This window comes from Lolium perenne, chromosome 7 (assembly GCF_019359855.2).
Source record: "Lolium perenne isolate Kyuss_39 chromosome 7, Kyuss_2.0, whole genome shotgun sequence".
Lineage (NCBI taxonomy): Eukaryota > Viridiplantae > Streptophyta > Magnoliopsida > Poales > Poaceae > Lolium > Lolium perenne.
Genome location: NC_067250.2, coordinates 138,652,445 through 138,665,407, shown reverse-complemented (window position 1 = coordinate 138,665,407; position 12,963 = coordinate 138,652,445). Strand labels below are relative to the sequence as shown.

General features: G+C 43.4%; 1 protein-coding gene across 2 annotated transcripts; it reads left to right on the top strand.

Annotated features, from left to right (window-relative positions):
* The first annotated feature begins 6,360 nt into the window (after window positions 1-6,360).
* LOC127301750 (anaphase-promoting complex subunit 10) lies at window positions 6,361-10,203 on the top strand. 2 transcript variants are annotated; one of them, XM_051332018.2, is made up of 7 exons: window positions 6,361-6,484; window positions 6,576-6,829; window positions 6,929-6,989; window positions 7,095-7,187; window positions 8,713-8,783; window positions 9,297-9,401; window positions 9,701-10,203. In XM_051332018.2, exons 2-7 carry the CDS (start codon window positions 6,621-6,623, stop codon window positions 9,768-9,770), a joined length of 609 nt encoding a protein of 202 aa, XP_051187978.1. In that variant the 5' UTR covers window positions 6,361-6,484; window positions 6,576-6,620; the 3' UTR covers window positions 9,771-10,203. The 2 variants fall into 2 exon arrangements, with proteins under 2 accessions (XP_051187978.1, XP_051187979.1); XM_051332019.2 differs by having other exon boundaries at window positions 6,397-6,480.
* The last annotated feature ends 2,760 nt before the right edge of the window (window positions 10,204-12,963 follow it).

Below are 12,963 nucleotides of genomic sequence, written 5' to 3'. Positions count from 1 at the left end.
TGAAGTAGTTCAATATAGAAATATTAAGAAAATGTTCTTGTCATGTGAAGGTTTAACAAGACTTGAGTGTATCTGACACTCAATGAGTAAAAACACATGAGTGATTATAGATCATGAATAATATGTATACAATCAGATGTCCTGTGCTCTAAATGTGTTATGAGCATGTACCAGAATGATTCATATGATGATCATTGAAAAACAGTAAGAATATTCTTGAGTACTTAAGAAGAACCAAGAATATATATATTTTTGTATGGACAAACGACAAACAAATCGCTGTAAGGTGTTGCACCGATATTTGTTTTGTTACATATGAAAATAAAATTTCAATCTCAAATTAGACTAAGTGTTGTTTAAAAGGTAGCACAATGAGCTAGAAGTTGTCTATGCTAGATTTAGAAGAGTTCTAAATATTGTGACGGATTCTACAAAAGAAGGCAAAGTATGTCATTGTTTTGACAATGACAAAGGATGTTAAAGTCAAGAGGTTCTTTGAGAACTTGGTGTAGTTCCGATAGAGTCAGAATTTTGAAGCTATATTGCGTGTGACAATATTAGTGACATATTTCAGACCGCGGAATTAAGGTTCCACCAGAAGACCAAACATATTTAATGCCGACTCATTTTGAAATGAGTGATGCGTTGAGACACAAATGAATTACAAAATACATACGTTTCTGAGCGTGTTAGATCCGTTGACTAAAACCTCTCCCGTGAGCAAAACATGATAAAGCACCAGAAGGCCAAGGTGTTATATCTTTACAAATGTAAACTAGATTATTGACTCTAGTGCAAGTGGGAGACTGTTGGAGATATGCCCAAGAGGCAATAATAAAATAGTTATTATAATATCTTTGAGTTTATGATAATGTTTACATACCATGCTATAATTGTATTAACCGAAACATTGATACATGTGTGTTATGTGAACAACAAGGAGTCCCTAGTAAAGCCTCTTGTATAACTAGCTTGTTGATTAATAGATGATCATCGTTTCATGATCATGAACATTGGATGTTATTAATAACAAGGTTATGTCATTATGTGAATGATATAATGGACACCCAATTAAGCGTAGCATAAGATCATGTCATTAAGTTATTTGCTATAAGCTTTCGATACATAGTTACCTAGTCCTTATGACCATGAGATCATGTAAATCACTTATACCGGAAATGTACTTTGATTACATCAAACGCCACTGCGTAAATGGGTGGTTATAAAGATGGGATTAAGTATCCGGAAAGTATGAGTTGAGGCATATGGATCAACAGTGGGATTTGTCCATCCCGATGATGGATAGATATACTCTGGGCCCTCTCGGTGGAATGTCGTCTAATGTCTTGCAAGCATATGAATAAGTTCATAAGAGACCACATACCACGGTACGAGTAAAGAGTACTTGTCAGGAGACGAGGTTGAACAAGGTATAGAGTGATACCGATGATCAAACCTCGGACAAGTAAAATATCGCGTGACAAAGGGAATTGGTATCGTATGTGAATGGTTCATTCGATCACTGAAGTCATCGTTGAATATGTGGGAGCCATTATGGATCTCCAGATCCCGCTATTGGTTATTGGTTGGAGAGAGTACTCAACCATGTCCACATAGTTCGCGAACCGTAGGGTGACACACTTAAGGTTTGATGTTGAAATGGTAGAACTTGAATATGGAATGGAGTTCGAAGTTTTGTTCGAAGTCCCGGATGGGATCCCGGACATCACGAGGAGTTCCGGAATGGTCCGGAGAATAAGATTCATATATAGGAAGTCATATTCCAAGTTTGGAAATGATCCGGTGCATTTATGGCAGGTTCTAGAAGGTTCTAGAAAAGTCCGGAAGAATGGCACTATGGAAGGTGGAGTCCCGGAGGGACTCCACTAGCATGGCCGGCCAGCCCTAAGGGGAAGGAATCCCAGGTGGATTCCACCCATGGTGGCCAGCCACCCCACCTAAGGAAAAGGTGGGAGTCCCACCTTGGGTAGGACTCCCCCCTTGAGTAGGTTTCCCACCTTTGGGAAGTTTTGGTGTTGGGGTCTTATTCGAAGACTTGGACTACAACTCTTGGGGCTTCCACCTATATAATGAGGGGCATAGGGGAGGGGTCCGACCACCACAGAGCCATAGCTTGGCCGCACCCATTGAGGCCGGCCACCCCCTCTCCCAAACCCTAGCCGCCCCCTCTCTCCTCCTCTTCTCCCGCACGCTTAGCGAAGCTCCGCCGGAGATCTCCACCGCCACCGCCACCACGCCGTCGTGTTGCCGGATTCAAGGAGGAGCTACTACTTCTGCTGCCCGCTGGAACGGGGAGAAGGACGTCGTCTTCATCAACACCGAACGTGTGATCGAGTACGGAGGTGCTGCCCGATTGTGGCACCGTGATCAAGATCTTCTACGCGCTTTTGCAAGCGGCAAGTGATCGTCTACCGCAGCAATAAGAGCCTACTCTTATAGGCTTTGGAAATCTTCAAGGGTTAGTCTCGTTCATCCCCTCGTTGCTCCCATCTTCTAGATTGCATCTTGGCTTGGATTGCGTTCTCGCAGTAGGAAATTTTTTGTTTTCTATGCTACGAATCCCTACAAGGATGAGATGAGAGGGGATCGAAGGAAGGGGCGAGCGCCTCGCTCGGGTTCACGTCGGGCAGGGAGAGAGAGTGGCTGAGGGTGGGAGGACCTGATTGATTTTGGAAAAGAAGTGGAGGGGGCGGCTGCAAAAACACCAAAGGAGGATTTGGTGGAGCTAGGGTTTCAATGGAGGGGCCGGGATGGCCGGAAGCTAGGCCGCCGGCTGGGCCGGTGCAAGGCCTGGCCGGTGGGAGGTCTCCTCCCCTTTATTTTTATTTTGTAAACATGTTCTTTTATTATTTCTTGTTTAGTTTTAAAACCATTTTAAAATAGTTTTCAGCAAGGAAAATAAGCAGAGAAAAAGGGAGGGATTTAATTTGAAATAAAGGGAGTGAAGGTTTTAGACAACAAATAGTGTTTTAGTAAAATAATTTTAGGGTTGAAATATGCATGATGCCATGATGATGCATAAAAGAAAAACAACCAACAAATCTAATAGGGGTACTACCCGGGGCCGTTACAGAAGGAAAACTCATTGCTGGATTAAATGAGCAGCTCGCCGGATAACCTGCAAAAAATTAGTCTCAGTTTATTTGTTAAAGATAATATCATTTCTAGTCCTCCAAATGGCCCAACAAATGACCGAAACCCCAACTCTAATCTTCTGTTTGTCATCTTTTCTCACACCATTCAACCATCTATCAAACATATTAGTAATATTAGCTGGTGGCGGAATATTATAAGTAAGGTACATCATACGCCAAATTATCTTCGCAAAAGGACAATGAATAAACAAATGATTAACGGTTTCAGTGGAATCACAAAAACAACACTTTTGACATCCCTTCCACTTCCGTTTAGCTAAATTATCCTTTGTTAAAAGTACCTTCTCGCTAAGAAACCACATAAAGATCTTAACTTTCAAAGGAATCTTTAACTTCCATAGGTACTTACGAAGATAAACAGTATGCCCATTCATCAAATCAAGGTACATAGACTTGACTAAAAAAATGCCCGACTCAGTAAGCTTCCAAATAAACTTATCTGGTTCAGCAGTTAAGTTAATTATGATTAATCATTGGCATAGATGTAACCATTGCACCCACTTATTATCATTCAAACCTCTCCTGAAAGAAATATTGATAGGTTCCGTAGCAAGCACAGTCGAAATTAACACATTCTATGTTGAACGATATTATAAAGTGTTGAATATTGATGTGATAACGAAGTATCGCCCAACCATACATCCTCCCAAAACCTAACAGATGTTCCATCTCCCACTCTAAAAAACCCCGCTTGAAGAAGTCCTTTTTAACATGCATAAGACCCTTCCAGAAAGGTGAATCAGTCGGTTTAACCTCAACCTGTGCTAGTGTTTTATTTTTGAGGTATTTGTTACATAAGAGCTGCTGCCACATACCTTCCTCAGAAAGGAGTTTAAACAACAATTTGCTTAGTAAACATTTGTTCTTTAACTCTAATACCTAAATACCCCCCGATCCTTTGGTCTACCCCAAAATATTCCATTTAGATAATCTATATTTCTTCTTGTGCTCATCAGATTGCCAAAAAAATTGATCTATAAAAGTCTAACCTCTTCCTCACCCCAACTGGGATTTCCAAGAAGGAGAGCATAAACATCGGAAGACTTGTGAGAACCGAATTAATCAGAACCAACTGATGACGCGTCAAGCACACGCCCATTGGGAACCCCAAGAGGAAGGTGTGATGCATACAGCAGCAAGTTTTCCCTCAGTAAGAAACCAAGGTTATCGAACCAGTAGGAGTCAAGGAGCACGTGAAGCTTGTTGGTGACGGAGTGTAGTGCGGCGCAACACCAGGGATTTCGGCGCCAACGTGGAACATGTACAACACAATCCAAATACTTTGCCCCAACTTAACAGTGAGGTTGTCAATCTCACCGGCTTGCTGTAAACAAATGATTAATCGTATGGTGTGGAAAATGATGTTTGTATGCGAAGAACAATAAAGAACAATGTTTGCAGTAGATTGTATTTCGATGTAAAAGAATGGACCGGGGTCCACAGTTCACTAGTGGTATCTCTCCAATAAGATAAAGCATGTTGGGTGAAAAAATTACAGTTGGGCAATTGACAAATAAAGAGGGCATAACAATGCACATACATATCATGATGAGTAAAGTGAGATTTAATTGGGCATTACGACAAAGTACATAGACCGCTATCCAGCATGCATCTATGCCTAAAAAGTCCACCTTCGGGTTAGCATCCGCACCCCTTCCAGTATTAAGTTGCAAACAACAGACAATTGCATTAAGTATGGTGCGTAATGTAATCAACACAAATATCCTTACACAAAGCATTGATGTTTTATCCCTAGTGGCAACAACACATCCACAACCTTAAAACTTTCTGTCACTGTCCCAGATTTAATGGAGGCATGAACCCACTATCGAGCATAAATACTCCCTCTTGGAGTTACAAGTATCAACTTGGCCAGAGCCTCTACTAGCAACGGAGAGCATGCAAGATCATAAACAACACATATATGATAGATTGATAATCAACATGACATAGTATTCCATATTCATCGGATCCCAACAAACACAACATGTAGCATTACAAATAGATGATCTTGATCATGATAGGCAGCTCACAAGATCTAACAATGATAGCACATGAGGAGAAGACAACCATCTAGCTACTGCTATGGACCCATAGTCCAGGGGTGAACTACTCACACATCAATCCGGAGGCGATCATGGTGATGAAGAGTCCTCCGGGAGATGATTCCCCTCTCCGGCAGGGTACCGGAGGCGATCTCCTGAATCCCCCGAGATGGGATTGGCGGCGGCGGCGTCTCTGGAAGGTTTTCCGTATCGTGGCTCTCGGTACTGGGGTTTTCGCGACGAAGGCTTTAAGTAGACGGAAGGGCAGGGTTGGAGGCGGCGCGGGCCCCATCCAGGCCGCGCGGCCCTATGGTGGCGGCACCTCGTCGCCCCACTTCGTAATCCCTTCGGTCTTCTGGAAGCTTCGTGGAAAAATAAGACCCTAGGCGTTGATTTCGTCCAATTCCGAGAATATTTCCTTTGTAGGATTTCTGAAACCAAAAACAGCAGAAAACAACAACTAGCTCTTCGGCATCTTGTCAATAGGTTAGTGCCGGAAAATATATAATAATGACATAAAGTGTGTATAAAACATGTGAGTATCATCATAAAAGTAGCATGGAACATAAGAAATTATAGATACGTTTGAGACGTATCACCAACCTATCTCCATAAGACAACAATTTACTTCGCCAGCACCCCAATTTGGAGGCAAACCGATTTTCAATAGGGTTCCACTCTGCATTCCGTAGAGTCCTATAATGTACCAGATCCCTAAGTATTTCAAAGGTAAGGTTCCAGATCCGCACCCAAAAATGTGTCTATACTTGTCCTCCACATCCTTTGCCTTACCAAAGCTAAAAATCTCGCTCTTATGAAAATTAATTTTTAAACCCGACAGTTATTCAAATATGCATAAGATTAGTTTCATATTCACAGCCTTAGTAATATCATGTTCCAAAAATAAGATTGTATCATCCGCATATAAATCTGATGGGATAAATCTGAGAATGGTTTCAAGTGGCTTTATGGGCTTTACTGGTTCGATTTCTTTTATGGGCTGACCATGTGAACAGTTGGGTATAGTTTGGGTGTTGGGTACGGCTACTATGTTGATGGGCTCGTCTCCTACGCTAGGTGGCCAGGAGAGTGAACCCCCGAGGCCGAACGCGCCCGAACCCTCGCCTCCGTCGCTCGGTGGCAGCACTCGCGGCTCGCCGGTCCCGGCCTTGGAGCGTCAGCTGCTGCAGCACAAGGGCGAGGCGGGCGGCGCCGGCAGCGGCGAGGAACTGTTGTTCGCCCCCTTCCCGAGTTCGTCGGTAGGTAAGTCCGAAATCTCCCTCGATATCTGCCTGCAGTTTCTTTGTTGGTGTTCTGCTGTCCGCCTCAAACGGATTGGGACTGGGATTGTCAGATCTAGGGTGGGCTTGAGCAGCGTGAGCGCGCTATTCAGCCGGCGATGGAGTCCGACGGCGAGGAGGAGGCGGCGGTGACCCCGGGGACCACCACCCCAGCCCCGGCGTCGGGACGCCTCAAGGGCTGCCCGGAGCTCTCCGTCGACGCCGACATGCGGGAGATGGCCAAGACCGCCGCCTGGAGCGTCAGCTCCTGCAAGCCCGGCAACGGCGTTTCTTCCCTCCGCGACGACAGCCTCGACACATACTGGCAGTTCAGCGCCCTGCCACCTCCCCTCCCACCATCTAAATTTCTTGCCCTTGTCGCCAAACCAGAAGCTGACTAGTTGTTTGGATTTCGGTTCTTGCTCAGGTCCGACGGCGCGCAGCCGCACCTGGTGAACATCCAGTTCCAGAAGAAGTTGCAGCTGCAGGTAAGCAGGAGGAGGGCGCCGGGTCGCCACTGCTCCTTCCGTTCAATTTTCTTCAAATGGCGCCTGATTTTTTCTCTCGCTTCTGAATCTGGTGAGCATTGGCAGCTTGTTGTGCTCTACGTGGACTTCAAGCTCGACGAGAGCTACACGCCGAGCAAGATCTCCATCCGGGCCGGCGATGGGTTCCACAATCTCAAGGTAACTCTCTTCGCCGCAAGAAATCGTTTGTTCAGAAGGCTTGTGTTTCGATCGCAGAATTTACACGTGTTATATTTCTAATCTTTAACATACCAGTGTTGTGCCCAGCGAGAGCACACATTTATCTCTGAATCATAAGTTATGAGATGTGCTCGATGGTGAGAGCACTTAGCAAAAGTTGTTTGCTTGCAGATCTCATCTGATGTTTGACACTTCAAATTTCAATGTCAACCCCCATTTCAGCCAAATGTCTGTTTTTATGCAGCTTAACCAAGTTTGGATTTAGCCATTTTGTAGCAGAATTTCATGTCTACTTCAGCTCATCTTTAATTTATCAACCATTTTCTGCCCATGGTTATGCAAGAAAAGTTTATATGCTGTTTTTTTGGCATTACTGTTGGATCATACAGATTCTATGTTTCCTTGGACGATTGAGCATAATTCTGTAGTATGAAATATCCACAATGTTATTATGCATGTGTATAGGTAAAGCCATCCAGGAAAAGAATTAGGATATATACATTACATGGTTTTTTCTAATTATTTTTCTATGTACAAGATAGGAGAGAAACTGCCAAGCAAGTACCTTTTTTTGTTTCGTTTGGTGGTAGAGGAAGTAAGTCCCCATCTCTACTATAAAAAAAATGAAGATGCTATTTTCCCAATCATTTTGTGAGAGGTCTATTAGACTAGTATAGTATATGTTACATTGTTGTTTCCTTGAGGATTTACAAGTGTCAATACTCACAAGCTGGTGTTATACATAGGTTCTTGAACTTGAAGGCCTCCTGTACTCTAGCTTTTTTATTTTGGCTTGATCATTTCTTGGTTAATGTCTTTGTGACTTTTACGAATCCAGCATTCAGTATTTTCTACTGTGTATGCTGGCCAAACAAGTGATTGTGAGCTGCTATATATAATTTCTTTTTGCTCTGTTGGTGGTGTTGTGTCTTGGTACGTATGCATTGGTGATGTATATCAGTGAGGAGAAATTGAAAGGCCGGTCTTACGGCTGCCTCCCTGCAAGGACGGCCAGCGAAGACTCTGAGATCCTCTCATCGTCTTTGTTGGCATTGTCGTTCTGGGATGGTAGTAGCATGGTGTGATTCGGCGAAAGGTTTTTCTCTGAGCCATCATTTTTACCCAGGTCTCAAGCTTTGATGATTCTTCTTGTCATTCCTTTCATGGCTGTCTGTTGAAAACACTTCTCTTTTGCCTTGAAGGGCTTCTCTTCTCTTCTGGCTGACTGGTATTATGGTCGTTGTTTTTATTGTACAGTAAGCTAAAAAAAGAGTATGATTGCACGCGATTTGCTAACAATTGTTATGCGTCAAATTCCAGTAGAGTATCATAGAATTACATTACAGTACTGAACAATTGATTGGCAAACTTGATCTGCACTGCAATGCTTCTGCATTGTGCTGTTCTCCAGTAAACAGTGTGTTGATCCGTGGAAGTTCCAAGCTACAGAGATAATGTTGTCTTAATCTGAAATAATGAACCATTATATTTGCCATGCTTGCAGGAAATTAAAACGGTAGACCTTTTGAAGCCAGTGGGATGGGTTCACGTATCATTATCTGGAACTGATCCCCGGTATGCATTTTGTAACTTAACCATATCAGTCCTATGATGCCTTTATTTCCCTTCATCTGGCATTGAAATTTCAGAAGGTAGCTCAAATACCATCTTATGGCATACAATGCTTTTATGTTTGGAATTTCCAAAATAGTTATATTACGTTTTGACATGTTGTCATGTTGGATAACTCAAATTTTCAGCACATTGCCTGTGCAGGCCACTGCTTGCATAAATTCGTGGTTTACCTTGTTACTAATGATGTTTTTGCTAGCACCTGAATTTTCCTTGGGCTTTGACAAACTTTAGATACTCAGTTGAAGTGTCAACTATATCATCATGCAGCTAACTCGTTTAACTCTAATAATATTTCATTAGCTTCCCATTTGAGATATAATTTGCCCACTAGTACATTTAGAATTTTATGAGAATTTCAGAGCTAATTTTGGACTCATACTATTCAGATTCCATGTTTAATTGTACTGACTTGGCAGACTGTTGCATAATTCTTTTTCTTGGATATTTGTGCAGAGAAACATTCATTCATACATTTATGCTCCAAATTGCTGTGCTGGCCAATCACCTGAACGGGAGGGACACTCATGTCCGCCAGATCAAGATTTACGGGCCTCGACCGTAAGTTGGACTTTGTACAAGCTGCCACACGACCATCTATTAACATTCCGCATACGAGAATATACTCAATCATTACTCATGTTTGCCTAGGTAAACATGAGAACATTTAGCATTTGTACCGTGGTCCATTGTTGACCACAGGGTCTGAGTTCATGCAGAAGTAGATGTTTACATGCAAATTACGTACGCTACACACTGATGACCCCGATTGAATTGCAACTCGAATATTTCCTACACCAAACATTGAACTACAGTGTTGCCATCTTATCGTTATTCATACGTTGTTTTTTGTGTTTCAGGAACCCTGTTCCCCACCAGCCATTCCACTTCACTTCCAAGGAGTGCATCATGTACTCTAGTGTCAGGTGACAAATGAGGAACCTAGTTGCCTCGAATTTACCGCATCAGAGATCAGCTGTGGAACTTTGATCTTGGGTTGGGAACTTTGTTCTTCCATTACACAGAGATCAACAACAGGATCAAGTAGCTTCTGAAGCATCAGCTCTTTGTTGACATGTAGTACTAGGGGTGTTCAAAGCCAGTTTGGATTCAATCTGTGGAAACCACAGGTCACTTTTCTGTACTACTACCGCCGGTGGCGTTGGAGCTAATGAAGAGAAATGAACTAATGCAGTTGTTGCCTGTTTTCATGGTTTCATTTGGGACCGGGAATGCACGGCCCTGTGTGGTACAATGTAACTGTTGTGTTTCATCTATCTGCACCAGTTATTAGATCTCATACACATCCGTGCAATGTAACAATGTCTTTCCCTGCTGTGTAATAGAAGGTTCTGCCGCGAAATGCACATCTGAACCCGAGCTCATATGCTCCTGCTTCATTATTTTTTTTTTGTAAAAATAGCAAGCAAAATCAAAAGATTCTGAATATTTTTACAACAAACATGAGAATGTGATCTAGCACCAAACAACATTTGTGGTGAGAAATTACTTGTTTGGTGGTCTGCAAAAATAACAAAGTTTGGTGTTGCTTGGAGCATTTTGGATTTTTTTGTTCAGAACAACCAGATTTGTCTTTTTTTGCATAGATCACTACATGTATCTTTTCTAGGAGATTCTTGGCATGCTGTTAGAACATATATTCATGTTCATTGTACAATTTTTTTTTTTGAATTCGTTTGCTATTTTTTTTGATTTTTTTTATTTAAGCAGTAGCATATGAGCTCGGAATTTTTGGCAAAAAGGACCACCTACCCCAATGAAATGGCAAAAAGGACCACCTGTGAGTGAAAATGGCAAAAGTGCCATGGCGGCACGCTCGCCAGCCGACACGTGGCAGGTGCTGCCGCCGGCTGTGGCGGCAGGCCCTGCCGCCGTGGGCTGTGGCGGCACGTCCGCTCGCTCATGGTTGCCGTCCACCCGCCGTTACGGCCGTCGACCGAGGTGGGCCCTGCCGCCACGGACAAGGGCGGCACGCTGACGTGGCCACCTGCCTCCGCCGGCTGTGGCGGCAAGTCAGCTGCCGGCCCGACAAGGGCAGCAGGCCTGCTGCACTGATTCCCACGAGCACTGATTCCCACGAGCACTGATTCCCACACATTGCTTTTCAGTTGATTGCTTTGCTTTTTTGCCCTGGTTTTGGCTGGCGCGTGAATGGAGGGACTGCAGCTGATGATTTCAATGTTGTATGGGTGTAACTCGCCCGATTCGCATGCATTTGGTGCAGGCGTGACTCGACTGATACATGAAATAGACCACCGAAAGTGCTTCAGCAGTCTGACTCCGCATGCTTTAAAAGCAGCAGCTGCTCTCCTCACAGAGCAAGTTCTCACTCACGCGCAGCTATTGCTTCTCTCGCTTCTCTCGTACGAACAGACAGAAAATTAGCATAGCTAGTGATTAAGTGCGTGATTAAGTGCGTGAAGAGGCAGTAGAAGGACTAATACATCAAGGTGAGTTATGTGAGATATTTGATTATATTCGTACATGCACAAATTTTGTTACCATTTGTTGTTTACTGCAGTGTATCTTACTTTAGTAATTAGACATGTAACATTGAATTTGCATTGTGTCAAAAAAAACATTGAATTTGCGTAGTCTAGTGAAATATTATTGTATGTATGAGTGAAATTTTAACATATGAACAAATGGATGGATTTAGGTGGATTGGAGCATATATCTGCTAGTGTAGTATTATTGTATGTATGAGTGAAATTATAACATACGAGAAAAAGAACTAATTTATTGAAGAAGTGAGTACGCACGTTAGCTGGATGATATTAGTTGGAAATATCGTGAGGCGTAATTTATTGTCTGACGAATTCTTATAGGTAAAATAATCCTTTTTAACAATAAATGAGTAGTAATTTTGAAAAAGTCATAATGTCATGTTAAAATATCTGATGTAACGAAATTATTAAAACATGAATATGATTTAAGGTAGGATGTTACTAATATTATTTTAAAAATCTGGTTGTGCGGTAGGTACGATGGAAAAATTGGTAGTGTTCTATGGAGATGTCGTACGTGATGAATTTGGAGGGGTGGATTTCTCGAACTGTGACTCGATGGAAGTTACAGTGATAGATATGGTTAACACAACATTTGCGGATGTAAGAAAATGCATCCGAGTCCCATTTGGTCAGGGGATGCGTGGCATGAGGATGACAGTTGAGCCTCTTATCTGCGTAGAAGGGAATGATAGGACAGAACCTCCCCGTTGGGGTTTGCGGGAGGTAAAAAATGATACAAATTGGCGTACGTACATGAGGTTTGCAAGCACACCTGGTGCTGCTATGTACGGATGGCCGATGGTGTATGTGAAATTTATTTCAGCTAGTGATGATGTCGAAAGTAGTAGGAGCGCTGCAGAGGAGCAATTGTCCATCACCGCAAGCCCTAGTACCGGCCCGTCGGAGCAGCTTGCCATCACCGCTGCTCCTAGCATGGGCCCATCGGAGCAGATGCCTAGCCACCATAATGCTGGCCCAGGATATTGGTCCGCGGTCGTCGACATCAGCGAACACGTGGAGGGATTGCCTGAGGCGTTAGATGATGATGCTCGTTCATCTTCGTCCGAATCCTCATCGGACGAAGAAGGCGCCGGTCCTTCCCAGAGGGCGGTTGCAGGTCCAATGGACCCTGACTTCTTACAGACCATGACCATAAGCAATGAATTTCGCTCTGTTCCAGGCCTAGGAGAGGACAGTCTGCTAGTTGGGAAAAGTTTCCCTGACAAGGAATCCGCTGACCAGGCAATAAAGAGGTATGCATTGGGCATATCTCGACAGCACAGAGTGAAGCAGTCTGATCGAAGTCAGCTAAAAGTGATATGTGTCAAATTGAATGAGGGGTGTAGGGGGAGAGTGATCGCTCGAAAGAGCTCTGGGGTATGTCAGCCCTGGCATATCTCAAAAATAGAACCACATACCTGCGAGCAGGTTGGGGCTCTGGATAACCACCGGAACGTCACCGCAAAATATGTGTCACATATCATGCAAGTGTTGGTGGAAAAAGACATCAATATCAGTGTGAAGACGCTGCAAGAGACTGCAGAAGATCAGATTGGCTTCCATGTCAGCTCCGGAAAGGCAAGGCGTGCGAA